Source organism: Vipera berus, assembly GCF_964194415.1.
Source record: "Vipera berus genome assembly, chromosome: 2".
Taxonomy (NCBI): domain Eukaryota; kingdom Metazoa; phylum Chordata; class Lepidosauria; order Squamata; family Viperidae; genus Vipera; species Vipera berus.
The window spans coordinates 251,221,140-251,246,412 of record NC_138203.1 but is presented as its reverse complement, the minus strand read 5'-3'; the positions used below and the strand labels follow the sequence as shown (position 1 = coordinate 251,246,412).

The following is a 25,273-nucleotide window of genomic DNA, read 5'->3' as shown; positions in this document are numbered from 1 at the left end:
GAGCGTGTTGTGGTGATTAATAGTTAAGAATTATTAGCTGAATAGTTAATAGCTATTAACCTATTAACTGAAGTGCACAGTTCTCATTAACAGCTACATCTTTAAACTGGGTGTAAAGGTGAAATGCAAAAATTACAGATACAACTAAATACTTAATGCTGTGCATATTTTCATGACAAAAAAGACTTTCTAGCCTCAGAATCCATTAATATTTTAAACTAAAAATTCAGCCACCTAAAACACGCAGCAAAAGAAACAAGGTAAAGGTAGAATCCTTAAGCTTTAATTTAAGATGAATGCAATGGATTTCAAATTAGAGATGTTAAGCCGGTCATACGTGACAAGCTTTGGAATATTTTCTTTTGGTCACACTGCTTGATGGTTCTTTTCATCCTTTGTTACATTAGGCTCTTTTTTATAATGACACTGAGAGTCACAGTGCATAATTAATAGGAAATGAAATATTCAAATGGCCTCTAATGCAGCCCCAGTGAAATGCCATTGAAATAAAAAGGCTAGGGAAGTGTGGAGACATCAGGAATGGGTATGAATGTTGGCATGTGTCACTTTTTTAAACCTCAGATAATACAAGCATAAAAAGCATGCTAGCACACAGCAAGCAAAAACAACAGGCTAACATTAAAACACATTTTTATGGCACAGTAGTTATTATTATTGAATTGTAAAATGGGTAGCTTAACCAATTCTGTTTTTCACACATTCTATTGTTGAGTCATCAAAAATATAGTATAATCATTTACACCAAGTTCTGCAAATCAAATGCAGATGTGGCAGAGTGTTTAAACAACATCGTATTCCACAGGATGGGGTACATAGGCAGGCAAGTGTCATCTTTAAAATAAAACACACACACACACACACACACACACACACACACACACACAAACAGAGCAAAATGCGGAAGTTTCAGATGTGTTAAGTCTAAGTTAGTTTACTGGATTATATTTTGAGTTTATCTAATACTACTTTTGGGTCAAAATAATTAACAAGAAGCATTTCTAACTATTTATTACCAGGAGAATACTTTAGCTTTTTACAACGGCCTTGGTTAGAGATTCTAGGCACATTTCAAACTAACGTCTTCTCTTGACAGCTTTTCAGAAACTTGCACTGCCTTAAACAACTCCAAACACCCTTCAAGACACAGGCTTGAATTTAGACTTCTGTGTCAGGGCATACACCAGCTCTCATTTTTTTCACCCTATGAATGAAATACACAAACACAGTACACACAAACACACACAAAGAAGCAGTAAATCAAATACTTCTCCTTGAACTAAAACAGTCCATTTTGACAGCTGATTTTCTTTCTTTGAAAGCATGCAGCACACGTAAAATAAATACTTGTACAGGTGGCAAAAAAAAAATCTTCAGTATCCTGGACTGTGTTAAAAAAAAAGATCCTGTTGGATTTATATTTGTTTAATAAGAGATTTCCTGGATGGATAATATCCACACAAACAATTAGGTGTAGGGGAAAAACGGCACTTATTTAAAATTTGAATTATGAGTAGCATTTTTATAAAGGACTGGACAGAAAACGGAGTTTCAAAAAGCCAACAAATCAATTTCCCTTAAACAGCAATGTCCATATTTATATTTTAGTTTTCTTGAACTTGTTTAATAGCTGTACCCTCATTGTAATCTTTCAGTCCTGCTTCAAAATGCAAAAATTCTAAACAGAACAAAAAAAAGTCATTGCTATAATAATGATGCCCAGCTTAAGGAGTCACAATCTTTTATCAAACTTGTTGCTAATCCTAGCACCACCAAGTGATCTCATCTTTCATTCTGGCTGGATTCCAACATACAATTTCATTAACCCAGGTACCGCAGGTGATAAAACTCATTTTTCCCTAAAGAGACAGCTAAAAAGTACAGTTATACATTTATGAAGTACCAGCAATCAAAATTATGGATTTTCTAAAAGGTTTTTAACTACTTTTATTGAAAGGAAAATTGCTGTCTCAGACTTTTTTGACACTATTACTAATAATAAATTTTACCATTTCGACACAGCAATAATGTGGGAGATGGTGTCAATAAAAAGTATGAAACAAAGATGATCGCTGTCTCTTTAAGTAATGCCTTCTGATCAGATACAGGAAATGAACCTTAAGAGACATAAACCAAATATCTAAAACTCTCGTTTATTGCAAACAATTGGGTTAGTTCAAAGAGCATACAAGTTAAAACAAGTGATAGATATATTTCACAGTTATCTGATCATCTAGGAAATTGACTAAAAAGAATTAGCACAATGACCACAAACCAAAACTATTGTTCTACAAAAATAATACACTATAAAATTATCTGTAACAGCACCTTTGGATCTTTCCCTCCAAATTTTGTTTCCCAATATTATAGAGATCACTAGAGGGCAGTGTGGTATTTAAACCGCTTTGACCTTTGTAAGTGATGCAATTATTACTTAGGTCTTGAACTTTATTACAATGTCAGCAAGGTTAATCAGGATGCTGTAAAAATCGTGACATTCAAAACTGAATTCCGATTTAACATGTTCTACATACTATGAAATAGAATGAATTAATATTTTGTTGATAGTTTCTTAGGGCATAAATTATGTTGATCAACTTTCTTACTTATTTGTCATCTGCCAGCATTTAAAAGGGATGAATTAAAAAAAAATGCCACCTTTAGCTAGTGGTCAGTTTACAAAATAAACTGGAAAAGATCATGTGTATGAAATAAAATATCATAAATATCTTTGGAAATTTCCATCCCTGCATCTTTTTTCTTCTAATGTTGAATAATTTTAACCTCAGTGTAGTTCAATTCAGTTTAAAACTTTCTGATTTGCAGACAGCAGTCATTAATGCATTTGAAACAAGTTCTGATTTTCAGTTTTCTTTAAGCAGGTATCCTTATGCGTACTTTTCTCTTTCTAAAACCACAAGCATAGTTTCTGGAATTTCATGTGGAAGTGCTTAAGGGGTTGAAAGTTAACACCTTTGTGAGCTGAGTAGCCTTGCAGTTGCTGCTAAACAAAAGCCTTTTTTAGAAGCTTTCCTGAAATGTTTTCTTAACATGTTCCAAGTAGTTTTAGGCAAGCAACTAAAGTAAACAAGATGTTACCATGATAAAACACTTGTGAAAACATTGCAGTGTGTGCCTGAAATGTTTCTTTCACACAAGCATTCCTTAGTTTTACCAGCAAGCTTCCATCTATAATTCATAAACGATTTAATGTTTAAATGTATTTCAATCATAACTGTTACTGTTCCTACCAAACTTCTCAGAATTACAAGTCCCAAACTATCAAGGTTATATGTTGGTTATAAAGCTTACTTCATTTTGTAAAATAATGACTTTAGAATATTTATGTATATATGTATCACACAGTGCAAGGGACACTGTGGCTCAGTGGTTTAGGACGCTGAGCTTGTCGATCAGAAGGTCAGTTTGGCGGGTCGAATCCCCAAGTGCCGCGTAATAGGGTGAGCGCCTGTTACTCGTCCCAGCTTCTGCCAACCTAGCAGTTCGAAAGCACGTAAAAAATGCAAGTAGAAAAATAGGGACAACTACAGTGGGAAGGTAACAGCGTTCCGTGCGCCTTTGGCGTCTAGTCATGCCGGCCACATGACCACGGAGACGTCCTCGGACAAGTGCTGGCTCTTCGGCTTTGAAACAGAGATGAGCACTGGCCCCTAGAGTTGGAAATGACTAGCACGCATGTGCGGGGGAACCTTTACTTTTACCTTATCACACAGTGCAATATGTACTACTATTCAAAAAAAGTGGATGTCTTTAGTTCAGGGTTCAACTGTGGAATCCTTGGTGCTCTCTGAGGTTGGTTGTTTGCCAATGTTTCATTACCCAATTAGGTAACATCATCAGTGCTAATGATGTTATCTAGTTGGGTAATGAAATGTCTGAAAGCAAACAACCAAGCTCAGAGAGCACCAAAGATTACATCATTAACTTTCCCCACCCATTTGGGATTTTTCAGCATCAATTCTGACCTTTGACATTTGGCATCCAGCCAGTATCATGCCCAGTAGGCAAAGTTTGCTCTGAAGAGTAAATGGCCTTACTTGATATACCAATAGGCAGGATAAAAATCACAGATAGAAAGGAATGAAAGTATTCAGAACTCCAAAGTAAGTAACTAAACTCACAGCACTTTCCTTTATGAAGAAGGAGACTCACATGCTGTATGTATTTACAATGGGCACTTTGATGGGAATCCAATTAGAGAAGCAGGTATAGAATAGCTCATCCTACAGCTGGACACATTTAACAATATGGTCCAACATATGCCAATACAAATGTAACACAGCAATACAGACATGTTCATCCACATGTACACGTACTTATTCAGACACAATTGCATGTAGATAAATATTAATTAGATGGATGGAACAGAACAGAACAGAATAGAATTTCTTACTTTAAAAAAGACTGGAAGTCTTCACATACTGTTTCGCAGCCTGGCCATTTGCATACTCCATGCCCATAGAGTGGATGGCTATGACAAGGTTCTTCATGGGATAAACTGAAAGATAAGTCAATAATTTTTGATTTAAAATATACCCACAAGGACTATCTGTACATGTTTATTCCTGGAATATTGCCTCTTACATACCAACAATCTGCACACTTATCTCTGAACTATCACAAAGGTATATTTGCCTACAACATTGATTCAAGATGGCTCCAATAATTAATTTTGCCTTAAGCTTCTGCTCTAATTCATGTGACGACATGATAAACCTTATATTCAGGTATTATGAAATATGCTACTATTATAGTTAACATATTTAGAGTAAGCTATATGGTAATTATTATAATTATCAGTCAGTGTGCTGGAGTGCAAAGAACATCAGATTTGGGCTAGAAGAAGCATGACTTAAATCTATATTAAGCTGCTGTTTGGGGTGATTACAATAACTTGGTTGAATATACTTGTGATTAATTTTTAAAAAAGTAAAGTAAAGGACAGCATACATACTTGGATTCTACTGGAAACCTAATGTAACAGTGGAACAGCTGTATTTTTACTGTCTGAGCTATAGCAAAGTTATTAGTAAACAGGATGTTTGGGATGGGATTCTGGAAAATAATAGTAATAGATTGGCTCTGGTGATTGTGTTGAAAGAGTAAACAATGTGAAATACATTTTAATAACTATTGCTATAGAAATGACTATTGGAAACAAAATAAAAGAGCATTACTGAATGAACGATCTCTGCCCTCTAGACAAAACAAGTGATACTTAAAAACAGGTGATACTTTTCACAGAAGGGTAAAGTTTTGATGAGCACAATATGAATTTAAGTAACTTGTAAAGTCCCATTTATATAAATGTCTTTCAAAAACAATGCTGGGTAGATTTAGGGAAATAAAATACCTTCTTAGAATAGGAAGGAAGGAAGGAAGGAAGGAAGGAAGGAAGGAAGGAAGGAAGGAAGGAAGGAAGGAAGGAAGGAAGGAAGGAAGGAAGGAAGGAAGGAAGGAAGGAAGGAAGGAAGGAAGGAAGGAGGGAAGAATGAATAGAGGTTTCTAATACATACATCGACAATTTTATAGTAAGGTTGAATGACTGATTTAAAATAAATTTCACTGGAGACACGTTTATAACTGAAGTTACTCACAATCAGCTCTTCTAAACATTGAATGATGTGATTGATTTTCTTGTTATCAATTGATTGCCGTATTGAATTACCAGGCCCTTTAGGTCAATAAAAAATGTGTAGCTGTGTTCAACTCTTGCAGCTTTTACATTTCTCCATTACAACCACAAAAACTACAAGATGTAGTAATTATAAGGCCAACAACTGATAAACTGCATACTTTTGCCACAATAAGTTATTTATTACTTCTTTTTAAAAAAACAAGTTTTATTGGTTTTTCAGTTAAAATCTACATATTTAGAAAGCATTATGACGACTGGGTAGAGATTCAGTAACAGAGTTTTCAGTATATAATTCAGGTTACATTATCAAAACATCCTTCTCAATTTCCCTTAACATTTCATACAACCAGTTTAAACTAGTAAATTTCTAGAAATAGCATGGTCAGTTGAAAAATTTGTCAATTCAATTTTATTGAAATATATCCATGTCCTGTTATTAAAGTTTACCTAATTTTAATTATATTATTCAAATTTAGCCTTTAACATCCCAAATAATATTCACAACCCAAATTTCCCTTATTTCATTACAGCAAAAACTACAGCATCTAACATGTACGCAGTGGCTGAATAGCTATGTTCTACCTAATAAACATCGTCTGTTTCACATCCTAATACGTCACATGTTACTGACAGGATCACAGCCTATGTTTATCAATCTACAACTATTTATACACAACCAGATTCTATTTTAAATTTTAGCTAATTCTTAAATAGAATAATCAAATGTTTTTTAATATCAAGTGGGATCTATAAACCAAATTTCCATTATGTCAGTGCACAAATTATAATGTCTAAAATAAGCCTAATAGATATATAAACACATTCTAGTTCTATCTCATGAACATTTTCTATTTTAGATCCTAATAGATCACTGATTACTAAAAGGATAACCTTTAATGGTTCTCTAAGAACTCACTTTTTAAATCTAACTTTGGGTTTCTTTTTTTGCCAATCAGGTTTCCAAACCAAGGCCTTTTAATTGCCAGATAGGTCTCCCTTCACTCCAATACGTATTATTTGAATTGAAGGAGGCCATCTAGCCATCAGTGATCCACAAAAAAAACAACACCATTTGTAATCATTATGTTGTTGCCCTGTTAGTTCTAGTCTCTGTATTTGCTCTAAAAACTTTATCTTCAGTTCGGTCTGGATTCCTCTTCTGTCTGGGTTCATCTGCTTTAAGTAAAGAGTCTTATCTAATTTTGTAATTAATGCTTGGCTATCCAGGCTTTCAGAAAACTGTCGTTGATCTTCCACGTCCTCTATGTTAGCATCACTATCTTGTACATAGTATACTTCTAAAATTATAGGCTCTTTTGATGGAGTCAAAAGTTGAGTATTAAGTTTTCCCATAGTTTGTTGTTGGTCCTTAAGGTTATTTGCCATAGTGATAGTTCCTTGTACTTTTAGAGTTGTCAGTTCTTTGGATAGTTGTTGCTTATATTCCTCTGCCTCAATAGTAATATCTTCCGATTTTGTTATATTCTGAAGTATAAATTCTTTAGTTGCAGTCTGGGTTTCAATTTGTGACTTAAGGTTGGCATGTAAATTATTAAATCTGGAGACAGACATTTCAGTGACTCTGTAGATTGTTTCAAGTATGAGGTTATAATCAAGCAAGGTTTGTGGCTGATCCTTCTCCATTTTGTAATAATTATAAATAGTCTTTGGTGGAGGCTATGTTTCAAACAAAAATCAGTAAGAGTCCACCTCCACAAGTCTAAGCCAAATTCATCTCCAGCTGTTTCAGGTTTTTATCTTAATGCCAAGGTCAATCCAAAATGTAAGCAGGCTTGTTTGCCAATAGTATTCACTAGATGTCTCCAGAATACTTCAACCTTTTCAGACAGTATTTATTTATTTATTTATTTTTTTGTCCCCTTTTTAGACTAATAGGTAGAATAGTCCATTTCTGTAAATATAGGAACTTTGGGCCAAATGTAGAAAGGGAGTAAGTCCAATAAATCAGTATAATTTAATAGAAGGCTGTTTCTTTTCTCTCCCAATGCAGACAAAGGGCGCTCTTAAGGAGGGTGGGAAAAAAAATCCCTTCTCTCTCTCCTCACAGGGGGAAGCAAATTAAAGAAGCTTTGGACAGGGAAAGTAGACAATTAGGAAAACAAAAAGGCAATTCTCATCCAGTTTTCAAGTGCTTTCAAGTGCTTTGTTGTGCTTTTGGCTTCAACAGGAAACGGCTAAATGATGGGCTAAATGATGGGCCATGGGAGTGGCCGATCCTTTCTTCTTCGGTTTGGAGAGTAGCTCCAAGCCAACAGGAGGGTCGCCACCCTTCTACCGCCGACTGGAGAGACCTCTCCCCCGCATGTCCCTGCATGTCACCCCTCCAGGGTGACTTTCGACCCCTTTACGGGGCCCCCCGATGAAGAAATCCAGGCGACACGAGGAGCGATTCCCTCGTGCGTCTGGGAGCACCGAAAATCCAGAACCGGAAGCCATTTATTACTTATTTCTTAAAATATCATTAATTAAAAATGCCTCCAGAAGTTGTGAATGCTCCAACACTGGAAGTTTTTAAGAAGAGACTGGACAACCATTTCTCTGAAATGGTATAGGGTTTCCTGCCTGAGCAGGGGGGGCGGGGGTTGGACTAGATGACATCCAGGGTCCCTCTCCTGCAGAGTCAGCTTGTTTTTTGCATCATATTTGCCTAGTTCACATAGTGAAACTATCCATGTTGGATGCTGTTTTTCATCCAGTTTGCTGTAGAACCTGACAGTCATTAGAGATGAGAGGGAGTGACTGGACTAAACTCATCCAGATGGCTTCCATGCCCAAGAGAGCACAGGACCTGGGGCTCCCTACTTTACTCTGTCACTTTAACTCATCTCTTGATTTGTCTCAATACAAATATTATTTGAAAACAATAAAACATTCATTATACTTTTGGGCAAATCTTTGTAATTCCAGCAGTATCTTTAGTCTTTATTATTTGTTTTACTAATACAGTCCTATCTTCCCAATAAGATTGTCTTGGCACAATCCTGAACTTGATTTAGAAACAGAACTTTGTGGTATTTTCTTATGGATTCAAACTAATCCCATTTTTTTTAAAACAGGAAAGGTAAATTTACCCCTGTAAACTCTTGCTAAAATAGTAGACATGTCTGGACAACATACTGGAATTTAGTCAGTTTATCAAGACACAGAGTACAGTTACATTGCAGAAGACCTCTTCTTCTAGTGTAAAGAGAAAATTATATCCTTAACATTTAAACAAAGAAATTGATAATTCTAAACTGAATCATACTGAATCTACTAATCCACAGAATAGCAATTCTACACATACTTAGTACTCCGCTGGGTTACTTGACATTCTATTTAAAAATGAGTAACAGAACAACAGGGTTAGTGAATAAACATGTTTTTCTCATCCATTTTATTTTCTTGGTTTAGCTAACATAGGTTTCATCACAGGGAGGCCAATCTAACAGAAATTCCTACTCTACCATAACTGGTTGATTGTTGCCCCTATAAGATAATTAAGTCATCACATAGGTTTTACTCACTCTATTCAGATCCAACCATAATCAATGCACTGAGACCATCAAGAAACAAAGAGATGGTTCTCTGTCTTCAGAAAGAATTATGCTCTCCCAGAGCACATAGATGTGTATTTTGTAGAGAGATATTCTTTTTCTGATTTTCTACATTGAAGTAACAGCAAAGAACATCTTTTACTGGACTTGACTGTGTTAACATGTGGACATGAAAAGAAACCAATACACTTGTCAGCCCTCTAGAGTTAGACAGACCGGAAACATGAGATGAGCTAACTCTATTTGTAAGGTTACATTAACAGAATCTTGTTAAGGCACCAACTTCCTGCCACCACTTTTAACTGTCTGATCAATTAGGTTGGGTCCTTCCTAAGTTTCTTTCTCTGACCATTAAGTTCTTCGGGGTTCCTCCCTCTCATGTCTGATTGTTTCCTAGGCAGCATCTCTTTCCTTTTTCCCCAAGGTCACCTACACATTCCATTGCAACACTAGATAGCACTAGATACAGACATGCTAATTTAAGTGGACATGCAAACTTTAATTACTTAATCAATTTATAATCTGTTTCAATTGTTGCAGCATCTTTAGGCATCATACAACCACCAATTAATACAATTTCAAACAACAGAATGAAAATAGTAACAATACAATTTTTTTAAAAAAACACATACTGGGAAAGCAAGCAAACAACCTACAAACAGAGAAAGATGGTCAAATAAGTATATTGGTCTTGAACCATGAAGGACTTTATGACAATCATCTTATGAAGTTTCAAACAGCAGTCATTACCACATCTTCCCACCCTTTTTTTCTTAAGATGACTATATATTGCCACACATGTCATCCATGAAAGCCAGTGGTGTTAATGCTAGTTGCTTCACTAGAACTAAGATTTCACTACTACTACTACTACTACTACTACTACTACTACTACTACTACTAATAATAATAATAATAATAATAATAATAATAATAATAATAATAATAATAATAATTTAATTTCTATACTAACACGGACCACATAGCACAACAGTCTTCAATGTGCAGCATGCAAACCAACATTTTTGAACAAAAGTCATAAAAGCACACCAGATTCTAGTCTTATGCAGTTAGAAAAGAATGATTGAGGATCAGTTGGACATGCCAGAAATATTTGTTTGGTTCATATTTAACAAATCTGTAATTTCTGAATTGAAAGGATGACCAGAATGTAGTTATTCTTCTGTATTTACAATTCTCCTATTTTTGTAATGCAGTTTCAGAACAACCATACTGGAAATGTACATGGTCATACAAAAAACATGTAAAGGTTTATTAATGCTGAAACACTTGCAAAAATCTGTATAATCTGCAAAATTAAGTAAAAAGCATTTGGGATCTTTTTCCACATTCATTTTGGGGTTCAGTTTTGTAAAAACTTTCCTGACTAAGGAACTGGAAAAAACCTAGGGATTTGCACAATTATGTGACCTTTGATCTGTCTGGGTAAGGAGAGGCTTTTGGAGGAGTTGGTGGCGGTGGCAGCAGCGTGCTCCAGGGGCGAAAATAAGCAAGGCCTCTTTAAGGAAAGGGTGGAAGAGTCAGGATCAGAAAAAGGAAAGAAGGCGAGGTTGTCAGAATACAAGCGAATTTGAGGGCTAATCCACATGGAGCCCCATTTCCATCTGTCCTGTTTGTCATCGTTCACTCCCTAGAGACTAAAATGGACAATGTGAAATTTGAGCGGGCCCCGAACAAGGAGTATATATCGGAGGTGGTGACCCTTTGAGAGCTGTATGCAACGAAATTTTATTTTGATGTATGCCGATTGGTGTACATTCAAAGTGACAATAAAGTTATCATCATCATCATCATCATCATCAATATGGATTTTGCAAATTTATTACTATAACCCCACAAGTAATTGATAATTGCTAGGCTGTATTTTTTTTAAGAAAAAAAATCTGACAATGTGGAAAAAATCTATAAGGACAGATTTTCACCACCTTCGAGGGCATCTCCTAGTTTTTTTCTCAAATTCATGCTTGGTCAAGAGGTCAAAGTTATGTATATGTGCAGTATGTACTCTATGCTATCAAAATAATGGACGTTTTGATTGTTCTAAGGACAGGTTGTTACAAACATATTTATCTCTTGAGAATAACATGGGACAAAAGAGACAAATTACATTACTTTGACTCACATAATCTCAAAGTAAAATGTTTTTCAAATATTTCAAACATGTAGCGCCCAATCATTAAGCACACAGCAATCAAGTAGAGAAGATGCAACTCATATACATATCTGCATTAGTCATCTAATCCAAAGGAACAACTACAAGAAAAAAAAAACTAACTGCCAAACAAAATATAGATTTCTCTATGAGAAATCTCATGAGATACTGTATTCCACCACAACTTCTGTGTTTCAATTCCAGTACCTATTTGTCTTTTTTATGTTTTCTTTTTTTTTCTTCTTCTCTCTATTCAATTCGATTTTCATTAGTATGGACATATCCAGAATAGATGTCACATTAGAAATACTTTAATAGGAAGATTTAAAGCTCGAGCATTTTTAATCATTTCACTGCTAATTAAGAAGAACAATTTCTCTTTTCTTTTCTTTTGAATATCTGTTCACGTACTTGCATACTGTCATCACAGCTTCCTTATAGCCTCTATTTTCCAAGGCTCTAGATATTTAATTCCCTTTAATCTTAGATCAGTCTCTTCTCCTCCAATTCTTTTTCATTCTAGCTGTTCATTTCAGTATTTGTAGCAGTTTTTTTTAAAAAAACCACTTCATCCTAACTGGTGTTACTGGTGTTCTAACTTTTAATAAGAAAAAATAAAAATGAACAGGGATCTGATTAACATCTGTGTATCACATGCACACAAAAATAGCTGTTTAATTTCACATCTTCGTTCACCTTCGTGCATTTTCTAAGCCGATGTTTCATTTTATACATGGATTTGATTTTCAGCTTATCAGAATTACACTCTACTTATCTTTGTTAAATTTATTCCTCTCTGCATAGTTCTCTAATTTATGCATGAGAAATTGGTTTGATTTGGTATCTTAGGTTCACATTATTCTAATTAAACAAACATTTTGCTTATTTTTCTCATTGATTCTCATTTATGCTTGTATATATAATTTATTTCTAGGATGAAAAAAGGAGGAGGAAGAAGAGGAGGATAGATGAATCCATATGAGTTCAGTTTTCTCCTAAGTTTTAGATGGTAGAATAGGCTATGGCTGACTGTAATTCATTAAATAAAGCCATAAAACCATTAAGAGAATTGATTTGTAATGACTGTGCGTACCTCAGTCCTGGAGTCAGAAACATATTTAATATGAGGATACTGACACACACTTAGCTTTGTGTATGTGTTTGTGCGTGTTTTTGTGCGTGTGTTAACATCATAACACACCTCTGAAGGAGAGAAGAATCAATTCCGTTTGAAGGAACTAATCACTAGACTTAAGAAGACTTCATTTACTCCACTGGACATGGACAATTATAGGAAAATCTCTTAACTTTCCATGGTTGTGTAAGACTCTCAATGAAGGATGACTTCCCCAGAGTAGAAGGTCCTGGTGATTATCCTACCCTGTTTCAAATTCACATCAGAATGGATTGCAGGATTGTGTCTGTCTCTATGCTGACTATTCATGCTGATGGATGATCGTAGGTTTGGATTCATCAGAGGGAGTTTGACTAGTTTATCTTTTTTTTTACATCATAGTGCAGTAGGTGGTTATTTGTCAAACTGAGACCTATATATGATGTTCTTCAGTGCTCCGTTCTATCTTCAGTGCTTCTCAATCTATTCATAAATTCTATGAGGAGGGAAGATCATCAGAAGATCTGCAAGATTTGCAACTGGCTATTATCAGTATTATCATCCCAAACCCATGTTTCTAATATTTTCAGGTAACAATATGTCTTCCCTTACCATATGTCTACAGTTTGTCATGGTGGGCTCAATAATGAAAAATAAAAAATTCAAATTCAGAATGAATCCAGACAAAAATAATCCTGAATTTAGATAGTGAAAATAATTACTGAAATGGGTTGCAATCGTTCTCTCTGTTCTGAACAGCGCTGTACTCCTTCCTAACAAGCAGGCTTTCATTTCAGGATGTAGCCTGATCTGCTCTCTGAGTTCTCAGACATAAGGAACAACTAGAAGCATTTTTATTAGCTTTATATAATATAAAGTTTACTTCATTTTGTATGGTCCAGAAAATGCCTAGGCTAAAAAAGTCCATGCATAGTGAAATTAGTAGACAATTTGATCTCTGGAAGACCTCAAAGAGGTACGTCTATCCCAAAATATTACAACAGGTACTTATTTGTTTTCTAGGGAAAATATGAAGGATTCAATATTACCTTTAACGATACATAGGATTTGCACCCAGGCTACCTGAATAAATGTCTCTTTTAAATATTTCTGCCATTTGCTAAGATTGTATGTCAAAGTTTACATATAATTGTTACAGATTAATCTTGCAATGATTCAAAATTAAGACAGAGTATGCCGCCTTTTGCTTTGACAGCTACCATTAAAAGTAGATTTTAAATTATTTATTTAATTTGTTTTTAACTGCTGAATTTTAACATTTATGTACTAACCCTTCTGATGCTCTCTTTTGTCACAAATGTAGGCATCTTTAAGTTTATGCACTGTGAATTACAGAAACACTTGGAATTTGCCAATGCAATGTTCTAAGAAGGGAGGATATCTGTTTTATTTGACCCTTAAAAATGTATTTCTCATGTAAATGAGAACTCTTCCTTAATTCTGCTTTTCATTTACTTCAACACTTCTGCCTGTTATATAAATGCATTCAGAGAAAACTTTCCATTTTCTGCATACGTACAAAATAGCAGTTCACTAGATATACCATATACTATTAGACGGGAAACATACAACAGTTCCAGGTCATGTGGCAAAAAAAGTGGAATTTCTGTAGCAACAATGCTAGGTAGATTACATCTACAGCTAAACATAAATTGAATTGTTTTGTTGTGAATGCTCCAACGCTGGAAGTTTTTAAGAAGAGACTGGACAGCCATTTGTCTGAAATGGTACAGGGTTTCCAACCTGAGCAGGGGGTTGGACTAGATGACCTCCAAGGTCCTTTCCACCACCACCACCACCACCACCACCATCATCATCATCATCATTATTATTATTGTTGTTGTTGGCATTTTTGTCTACCTATCGAGTCCTTACCAAGGACCTGGGATAGGCAGATGTGGATGTCCTCGGACAAGTGCTGGCTCTTCGGCTTTGAAACGGAGATGAGCACCGGCCCCTAGAGTCGGAAATGACTAGCACGCATGTGCAGGGGAACCTTTACCTTTACCTAATGACTGGAATTGCCCAAGTGTTGATTGCCTTCACGGTATTTCCTCCATTGAGTTTGGACTTTAAGATCTTCTTCACTCTCTTGATGTATTCACCTCTAATCTTTTTCTTGACTTCAGTGTGCTTGATGTTGTCAGCTTGAAGGATACCCAAATATTTGTAGTAATCTTCCTCATCCAGACTTTTAATGTTATTTTCATGGGGCATCTTGATTCCTTCAGTTTTCACTATTTTTTCTTGTTTGAGAGTAAGTGTGGCACATTTGTCCAAGCCAAACTCCATTGCAATATCTTGGCTCTATATTCTGACAGTGTTCAGCAGCGATTCTATTTCAGATGATGTTTTTCCATAAAACTTCAGATCATCCATGTAAATGAGGTGGATAGTCTGGCAGATGTTTTTGATGCTTGATAGCCATGTCCTGAGTTATTCAGTATTGTTGACAGAGGAAACAGTGCAATAACAAATAGTAGTGGTGATAATGAATCTCCTTGAAATATTCCTCTCTTGATATTAACCTCTCCCAGTCTTTCATTATTGACCTGTAACTAACTGTGTCTTCCATTGTGCCATCGATCTTTGCACAAATTTTCTGATGTTTCTACTGACTCCTGTTATTTCTAGGCACTTGATTATCCAGTCATGTGGCAGAGAGTCAAATGACATTTTTTAGTCAATCCATGCTACATTCAGGTTGGTCTTCCTTTTCTTGCAGTTTTCCAAGATCATTTTGTCTATTAGGAGTTGATCTTTTGTTCCTCTGCTATTGGGGTGGTTTCCTTTCTGTTTGGGTGGAAAGAGATTATTTTCAACTAGATGTTGTTGTACTGCATCAGCTACCACACCAGTTAGCAATTTGAAAGTGGTTGGTAAGCAGGTAAATGGCCTGTAGTTGCCTGGTGCTGCCCCTTTTGCTGGATTTTTCATTATTAGGTAGGTTTTCTCAGTTGTTAGCCACTTTTCAATTTCTCCTCCTTGTAGTATATTGTTGAACTGCTTGGCAACGAGTGGGTATAATAATAATAATAATAATAATAATAATAATAATAATAATAATAATAATAATAATAATAATAATAATAATAATAATAATTTATTTATTTATTTATTTAATTGAATTTCTATACCGCCCTTCTCCCGAAGGACTCAAGGCGGTGAACAGGGCATATAAATAGAAGTACAAAAGTTAAAAAGGATTAAATTGTTGCCCAAATTAAAACAATCAAAATATAAAAAACATTAAAACCCTAACATTTCCCCATCAGACCAGGCCAGCTTGTTCGAATAAATGGGTCTTTAACCCGCGCCGGAAGGAGCGAAGATCCGGTGCCATCCGGAGCTCAACCGGCAGTTGATTCCATAAAGCCGGGGCGCCCACAGAGAAGGCCCTCCCCCTGGGGGCCACCAGCCGGCATTCTCTGACCGGAGGCACCCTGAGGAGGCCCTCTCTGTGGGAACGCACAGGGCGGAGGGGAGTCGACGCCGGCAGCAGGTGGTCCCCGAGGTATTCCGGACCCATGCCATGTAAGGACTTAAAAACCATCACCAAGACCTTGAACCTCACCCGGAAGACAACTGGTAACCAATGCAGCTCGCGGAGCAAAGGTGTAACATGGGAGTACCGGGAAACTCCCAAGACAACTCTCGCGGCCGCATTCTGTACCAGTTGGAGCCTCCGAGTGGTCTTCAAAGGAAGCCCCATGTAAAGAGCATTGCAATAGTCAAGACGAGAGGTCACGAGCGCATGAGTGACCGTACACAAGGCATCCCGGTCCAGATAGGGCCGCAACTGACGCACCAGGCGAACCTGAGCGAAGGCCCCCCTAGTCACGGCTACTATGTGGTCTTCTAGGGTAAGCCGTGAATCTAGGAGGACTCCCAAGTTGCGAGCCCTATCCACGGGGGGTAAAAACTCACCCCCCCATAGAAAGCGATGGAACATTTTGAATGTCCCGGGATGCCGGAATGTACAGCCACTCAGTCTTGTCAGGGTTGAGCTGAAGTCTGTTCCTCCCCATCCAGACCCGAACCGCCTCCAGGCAACGGGACATCACAGCGAGGGCATCACTGGGGTGGTTTGGGGTCGAAATGAAAAGTTGGGTATCATCGGCATATTGATGATACCCAACTCCAAAACCACGAATGATCTCACCCAGCGGTTTCATGTAGATGTTGAACAGGAGAGGCGAGAGGACCGACCCCTGAGGAACTCCACAAACGAGAGACCTAGCGGTCGACCTCTGCCCCCCTGCCAACACCGACTGCGAGCGTCCCAGGAGATAGGAGGAGAACCACCGAAGAACCGTGCCTCCCACTCCCAATCCCCTGAGACGCCGCAGCAGGATACCATGGTCGATGGTATCGAAAGCCGCCGAGAGGTCTAATAGGACTAGGACAGAGGAATATCCCCTGTCCCGGGCCCTCCAGAGATCATTCACCAGAGCGACCAATGCCGTCTCCGTGCTGTACCCGGGCCTGAAACCCGATTGGTACGGGTCTAGATAATCCGCTTCATCCAGGACCAGAGGGAGCTGATGCGCCACCACACTCTCAACAACCTTCGCAAGAAAGCGAAGGTTGGAGACTGGACGAAAGTTGTTTAACACAGCTGGGTCCAAGGCAGGCTTCTTGAGGAGAGGTCTCACCACCGCCTCCTTCAAGACGGTGGGGAAATTACCCTCACTCAAAGAAGCAGATATAACTGCCTGGAACCAGCCTCGTGTCCTCTCCCTAGCTGCATAAACCAGCCAAGAAGGGCACGGGTCCAATAAACATGTGGTGGAGCTCAACCTCCCCATAATCCTGTCCACTTCCTCAGGGGTCACAGAATCAAACTCCTCCCAGATAACGTTGACAAGACCGCCCGTGTCCTGATTGTCAGACTCTGCCCAGCTGGAGTCCAAACCGGTCCGAATCTGAGCGATTTTATCCGACAGATGTTGACCAAACTCCTCGGCACGACCCTGTAAGGGATCCTCCCTCACCTCCTGATTAAGGAGGGAGCGAGTCACCCTAAACAGGGCGGCCGGGCGATTATCTGCAGACGCGATGAGGGCAGAGAAGTAATTACACCTCGCCGCCCTCATCGCTGCGAGATAAGACCTAATATAGGTTCTTAGTCGCAACCGGTTGGATTCGGATCGGCTGGACCTCCAACAGCTCTCTAGGCCCCGTTTCCGATGCTTCATCTCCCGGAGCTCCGCGGAGAACCATGGAGCTCGTTGGGATCTGCACCGGGTCAGGGGCCACAAGGGTACAACTCGGTCAAGTGCCTCAGTGGCTGCCCTTTCCCAGGCTTCCACTAAGGCATCCGCCAAGCTGTGAGCAACGGAGGCAGGTGGGGATCCCAGCGCTGCCTGAAACCCATCAGGGTCCATTAAGCGCCTAGGGCGGTACCATCTAGTTGGTTCCGCATCCCCACGGCGGGGGGTGGCAAGGCGGAAGACCAGCAGCAGGAGGTAGTGATCGGTCCATGACAGGGGCATAATAAATGGAGAGCCCCCACCAAGATCATCAAACCACCGTCTAGATAAAAAAACCAGGTCAAGGGTGTGGCCTCCCTCATGAGTTGGTTCAGAAATTACCTGCGTCAGGTCCATGGCCGTCATGGAAGCCATGAACTCCCGAGCTAACTCAGATGACCCTCCCAGGGATGGTAGATTGAAGTCACCCAAAACTATAAGTTTGGGGAACTCAATCACCAACCCGGAGAGGACATCGAGTAGCTCAGGCAGGGCTGCCGCTGTGCGACTAGGCGAAACGTACACCAGCAGCAAGCCCAACTGCGCCCCCAGACCAAACCTCAAAAAGAGAGACTCACACCCGACTATCTGAGGAACGGTGGTCTCCCGCGGACATAAGGTCTCCCTAATAACTACCGCCACTCCCCCGCCCCTACCTTGAGCCCGAGGCCGGTGTAGCACTCGGAAACCTGGTGGGCAAAGATCGACCAAAGGGTCGATAAATAATAATTATTTTATTTATATACCGCCCTTCTCCCGAAGGACTCAGGGCGGTGAACAGGGCAAGCATAAAAAATTCAGAATTACAAAAGTTAAAAAGGATTAAATATATGCCCAACTAAAAACAGTAGATACAAATATTAAAATAACAGTAAAAGACCCCACCCATCCCCCATCAGGCCAGGCCGGCTTGTTCAAATAAGAATGTCTTTAGATCGCGACGGAAGGAGTTAGATGTTTCAACCAAACCCCATGCAGTCCATCTTCACCTGGTGCTGACCAAGTTTTGATCTTCCTTGCTCTTTTTTCTATCATTTTTGTTGTTATTACTAGTTCTTTCATTTCGACTTCTGTTTTATTTGCATCCACCTCTTTTAACCAAGCCACATCCTTGTTGTGTTTCTTTGGGTTATCTCATATCTGCTTCCAGAACTGCGCTGTTTCTTCCTTGTCAGGTACTGACTGATTCATTGCAGTTTCTCCATTGATGGATTGGTAGAAACATTTCTGATTGGATTGAAATTGGAGGTTCTGCCTATAATTTGCAATTCGAACTTCATATCTACTGATTTTCCTGGCTATAGCTGGTATTTTTTGCTTTATTATTTCCAGTGCTTCCTTGATCTTCCTTGTTTCTAAGTGGTATTTCTTGATTAGATATTCTTTGGTCTTCTTGTTCTTCAGCTTCTTTTCTTCATCTGTTCTATCTTACTTGCATGTGATCTTAACTTGCTGGTCTTGTTTTCTAGTCTAACCTTCCATTTTTGTGGTGCACTGTTTGTTTGTTTTTCTTCTTTGTTGATTTTGCATCTCAGGTATTCAGTTATAACTGCAGCTGTGCGGTACATTAGTTGGTTTGTTTCTTCAGTGAATTGGTGCTTATACTTGATATTACAGTATTTGCATCTTTTAATGCTTTTGCTAGCTGTTTCTTTGGAACAAGCTTCAATGCAGGCAGCCTTATTCTGTTGTTTTTGTCCTGTTCTAGATGCTCAGTTATTCTTTGTTTCAATTCTTTTATTTCTTTAGTTAGAGGGCTTTGTTCTTCCTGAGGAAGAGGTGTCTGGTTTCCAAATGAAAACAGTTGTATATCTCTGCTGGATTCCTTCACTGCCAACTCCCCCTAGCTTGCCTCTACATTCTGAATTACTTCTGGCAAGGCTTTGATTTTTTTGCCCTGGGTAAACCTTTGCAGTTCATCCAATTCTGTTTCTGTGAATACTTTATTTCGTATTATAAATCGCCATTGATCTGCTAGTCTCTGTTCTGATTTTTCTTATTCTGGATGTTGTTCTTTCCAGAACAGGTGCATTCATTTTAGATATCCTCTTCTTGTTGGACTTGATCTGTAATAACAGATCATTATTTCTTTGTTTTCAAATCACGGTGTATTTGTGATGGGTAAACACCTTGTCTTCCAGTAGTTCTGCAGCTGCTGGCCCTGGTTGCTCAGCCAACAGTCCTGAGTCCTGTAACCCATTTTTCACTAGATATCCAGGAACTCCAACATCTAGCATGGATCTTGTTAACCCGGGCGACATCCGAGCTGGTATAGCATTCTGAAATTTACATCTCACCATATTTTTTATGGGAGAGACACTCTTTGACTGACTCCTCTGATGAGACCTATTCAGTATGGTTGAACCTCTGGCATAGCTCTCATCTTCCTCAGAATACACAAGCCCCACAACCACGTCAAGGTAGTAGTAGTAGTAGTTATTATTATTAGCATTTTCTCACAATAACAATCATGTTTATGGTAACCATAACTTTGTATTAGAAAAACACCAAGAGAGTAAGGAAAATATACATAGCAGTTACAATCAAGCAGATACATGATATGTTTCTTTCATTTGTACTTTATAAAAAGCAACCATATTCCATAGGACACAAGACTGTTTCATCAGGAAAACCAGCTGAAGCACACAGGTACTGTAAATATCATATGCTATTGCAGGTGCTATACTTTCTATTTGTTTGTGTTTATCTAAACAACATAACAAATAATCAGACAAACAGAGAAAACATTTGGCATGATAATGATAATGTGGGATACAGAGAAAACATCTAGTTTTTGCTGGTTTGTAAATTTGCAAAATTTCTTGATTCTCATTCTTCATAAAAAAAACCCTTTTCCCTATGTGTTTCTTGTATTACACTTGGATCTATGCTGTATCATACCAAGGATTTCATCATTGGAGATAAACTATAATTTAGGGATCTCAGAATTAAAACTTACATTGAATTTAGGGAGGAAAGCGAAGCAAAAAGCAAAAATGAAAACACATTGTCAAATTGTCAAACTGAGGGCTTCTTTTTTGGAATTGCCAGTGATTTAAAATGAAATTATCTTTACAGAAGCATAATTGGAATAATGCAGGCTTTTCAAGCACAATAAAGAGTAGTGCCTTCTATGGTGAATGTAGTTTTGATTCTCTGGTAAGAATATCAGCCAACTTAGAAGTTTTCATTGTATTTTTTATAGCAGTAGTACTTAGACTTATATACTTCCCCACAGCACTTTACAGCAGTCTCCGGGTGATTTACAATGTCACATATTGCCCCTCAACAATCTGGGCCCTCATTTTACTGACCTCAGAAAGATGGACGGCTGAGTCAACCTTGAGCCAGTCAGAATCGAACTCCTGGCAGTGGAATGCAGAGCTAGCCTGCAATACCGCATTCAGCACTGCACTCAACACTGTGCCACCACTGTGCCATCAATAACAATGATTTCATTAATTTTATTATTAATAATATTAATAAAAATAAAATTTGATGTTAAGAATAAACATCCTCTCCTGCTTTGGTGCAGACATATTAATGTCTGGAAGTTGCTCTTATCATGTCTATATTTGGTCCCAAACGGAAGCTAATTGCTGGACAACCATGACTTGAGGCATTAAAAAATAAACTATTATGGTTGTGAAGAGAATTAAATCCAAAAGGTAAAAATGTATTTGGACTGCCCCAGGCACAATTCTTAAAGCCCTTTTATGACTTGTGGACTTCAACTCCCAGAATTCCTCAGCCAGCGTGGTCATAAAAGGTCCAAGTTTGAAGACCCCTGTCTTAAAGGAACCATGTCTTTCTCTAGCCTCATACAACTATCATCAGCAATAGAAACAGAATCTGGGGAACAGGTGCAGTATGGTGTTCCCAACAAGTATAAGTGTGTGTGCGTCCGTACATGCAGCAAATCACATGTTGCACTTTGAACTTGGATCACTGCACAGTCTTACTGAGTGTGAAGAACTGGAACATTCGCACATAGGCAAAAGAAAAAATAAACAGGATGATCCAGTAATTAATAGTTACTAGGAACCAGACAGACAACTTGGTTTCTGCAACAAGACCTAACACATGACACATGTTGCTGAGAGCTGAAATCTGCTTTCTACACTGCACTGAGCACAGCACCCACAGGCACAGCTACATCATCTTTCTCAGAATGGGACCGACTGCCAGATGGAAGCAGACACTGAACAAGCTGTCCAAGTGCCTGGGGGACTGTCCCACATTAACACCACCTGTGTTGGGGAAAGATTGCCCTCTGGATTTGAAATGGCCTTTAAAGAGGCATCAGAATGTTATCTTTAAAAGTGCACGTGAGCAGACACACTGGAAATTGAATTAAAAGAAATGTTGCAGCAAGCGCCTTTGTCCTTAGGCATTTTTCTCAAGGAAGGATATTTGCTACATTGTTTATGCCACCTTGAAAGAAAACATTACCGCGCATAAGCAAGCTCCTATTTTTTGTGGCTTTCTTTTTATTGCTCAAATAAGACTTACAATATCCTATCAGAGAGTTCGCTTTTCTTCCTCCAGATGTTTTTTGTAAAAAGTAACTTTACCTGGTATAGAAATATGGCTGCACAAATGGATGTTACCATTTGAATGGTCACCAGCCTTAGTTTTGTTTCACGTAACTTTTGTCTGTCTGTGTCAAGCCATTACTAATAAATTCACACTTCATGACTAATCAGAAGCTCAATTCATATGAAGCAGGCATGCAGGCTTGTGGGACAACAGCTTGTTTTTGAAACAATGGCACTTGCTATAACTTTTCACTCTTGCCGCAAAGCCTTAAGGAAAAATGTGAGTTTCTCACAACACCCAGACTATAACTAAGTTATAGTCGTTAGAAATCGAAGAACTCCATGAAAATATACAGAGAATAAACTGAATGACAGAAATGTTTGGCTATTGAAATTAAATTGCATCTTAAATAAATGGATCGGGTTTACTTTGCTTAAAGCATGTTTGCTTTTCATATCATTAAAGTATCATTAATCTATCCATTAATGGAGTTCAACGGGCCTTATAAGTAATGGGGATGGGCATGGAGGAAGCTGTAAGGTAGCACATCTGGGAGGCACCAAATTGGAGGAGGTTTTGATTGATTTAAGTCTCAGTAAGAATTTACCATTATTTTCAACAGAAACAGGAACATACAACTGTCATCTTGTTAAATAAATCTTCTGAAGAGTAAATTCTATCTACCAAGTTTATTTAAAGTATTTCTCATGTTCCTAACATTTGTATTGTAAGTATTACGCATCCTCAGTATAAATTTGAAGTTCAATTCATTTTTTTAACTGACTTGCTCTTTTGGGATATTCCTAACAAATACAGTGAAACTCAACTGTACAAATCAATATAAAATAACATTTCAATGCCCCACTGATGCTATTCAATTGTGTTTAAACAACTCCAGTTGAATTGGTGCATTGTGCCGACAAAATTTATTATTCGAAGGATAGGGTGGCAAAATATTTCATTCAACTCCAGGCTTTTGGACAGCAATACTTGTTTACAGCTTTAGCTTAGAATTATATCAAAATTATGTATACATATTAACAGTAAGTCATCAGCAACCCGTATGCAAAAAACTCTATCAAGTTATATTAGAGACAAATGTAACCATTTTGATAGCAAGAAAAGAGTGGCATTATAGAAAGCACTAAGATATTTGTCAGCCAGATGGAAGTATAAAACAATACATATGCTAAAATTTGGAAAAATTCTGTTCGGTGTCTGCCAAGACTAACTCAATCTATTTAAAGTGATTTTGGATACAGTGCATACAAAATAGTATAATTGATCGTTGTTATATTTGACCAGATACCAATGAAGCCAGCCAATTGAATATTTCTATAATGTCAGGTCAGATTCCAGATGACCATTAAGTGCCAAATCTTCCTCTCCCATCCAAAAGACAGCCATGTGATGGATTAAGTAATTGTAGGTAGTTTGCTTAACAATATTTTAAGTTGAAGGATAAGAGAGACAGGGAATGAAAGGGAGGAAAGATATGAAGAGAAATAATTTTGTAGGAATTATTATTATTAGAAAACTAAACATGATTTAAATGCTTCAACATGGACTGGTAAGAAACAGAATAGGCACATCTAATTCACTGAAGGTCTTCAAAAATATGACTGCCACATAAAATATAATAAATGCCTACAGGAAAGGATTTAGCTGATCAAAATTACCAATAAGGTGGAAAAAAAATTCTTACATTTAGAAAAAAACAAAGCAAAAGACAATTTACTCATTTTAAAGTAGGTAGATGCCCAATTCCTATGAAAAAATGGAAATTAATAGAATTTATTAATGTGAATGAATGTGACATTTATTGCACTTTTGCAAAATAAAATCTGGATAGTAAATTGTCACAGAAAGTGGCTGCCAGTATTAGTGACTGTTATTTTACTGTAATTAAAAAAAAAGATGGAAAAGATGATTTTCCTGTGTTTACGTTTCAAAAAAAGAAAGAAAAAGAAAAACCCAAAGAAATTAAATGCTCTTTATTCAATCACAAGATATCTAAGGCTTGTATATGAATTTTTCTTTGATGATAGTTCCTGAAATGTCTCCATATATTGATTGACTTATATTGAATGACAATCCTTGATTGTATAAACAGAAGCAAAGAATCAAAATCACGTGAAGTATTACTACCACTTTACAAATCCTTCGTAAGACCATACCTGGCATACTGCATCCAGTTCTGGTCACCACATTACAAAAAAAATGATGAGACTTTGGGAAAAGTGCAAAAAAGAACAACTGAGATGATTAAGGGCCTGGAGACAAAAACATATGAAGAACAGTTCAGGAATTGGGTATGGCCAGCCTAGAGAAAAGAAGGACCAGGAGTAACATGATAGCAGTATTCCAATATTTGAGGGGCTAACACAAAGAAGAGGAGGTCAACTTATTTTCCAAGACAAGACAAGAAACAATGGACCGAAACTAATCAAAGAGAGAAGCAACCTGGAATTAAGGAGAAACTTCCTAGCAGTAAAGACAATTAAACAGCGGAACAGCTTGCCTTCAGGTGCTTCATCACTGGGTATTTTTAAGAAAAGGACTGGACCTATCTGAAATGGTAGAGGGTCTCCTGGTTGAGCAGGGGGTTGGATTAGAAGACCTCCAGGGTCCCTTCCAGCCCTAATCTAATTGATTACTTCTGAAAAATGCTATCATTTTAATATAACTTGCATCTTATTGGTGCAGATGGGTAAGCAAAGTGCAGTGGTTTTCTTCAGTGTGGAAAGTAAAAAAAATTACAATTCCTCAACTTTTGTCCTTATGTAGGAGAAGATGGAGAACAATCTTTGTCTCCTTTTGCCTAGAAAACTGTACTTTTCACTGCATGGACAAAAGCATTCCATACAGGTCAAGGTACAGAGTGATTAGTCATTGCCTTGTCATGCATGCAGCAGAGTTTCAAAAAGCATCAGTGTTGAA

General features: G+C 37.9%; 1 protein-coding gene across 21 annotated transcripts in view; it reads right to left on the bottom strand.

Moving 5' to 3' along the window:
• FOXP1 (forkhead box P1) overlaps positions 1-25,273 on the bottom strand; it is a 678,799-nt gene that overhangs the window by 48,485 nt on the left and 605,041 nt on the right. For all 21 annotated transcript variants that reach the window (XM_081321542.1, XM_081321526.1, XM_081321537.1 and 18 more), the window contains one exon: positions 4,433-4,537. In XM_081321542.1, coding sequence (XP_081177668.1) covers positions 4,433-4,537 — 105 coding nt within the window. The remainder of the gene's footprint in view (positions 1-4,432; positions 4,538-25,273) is intronic.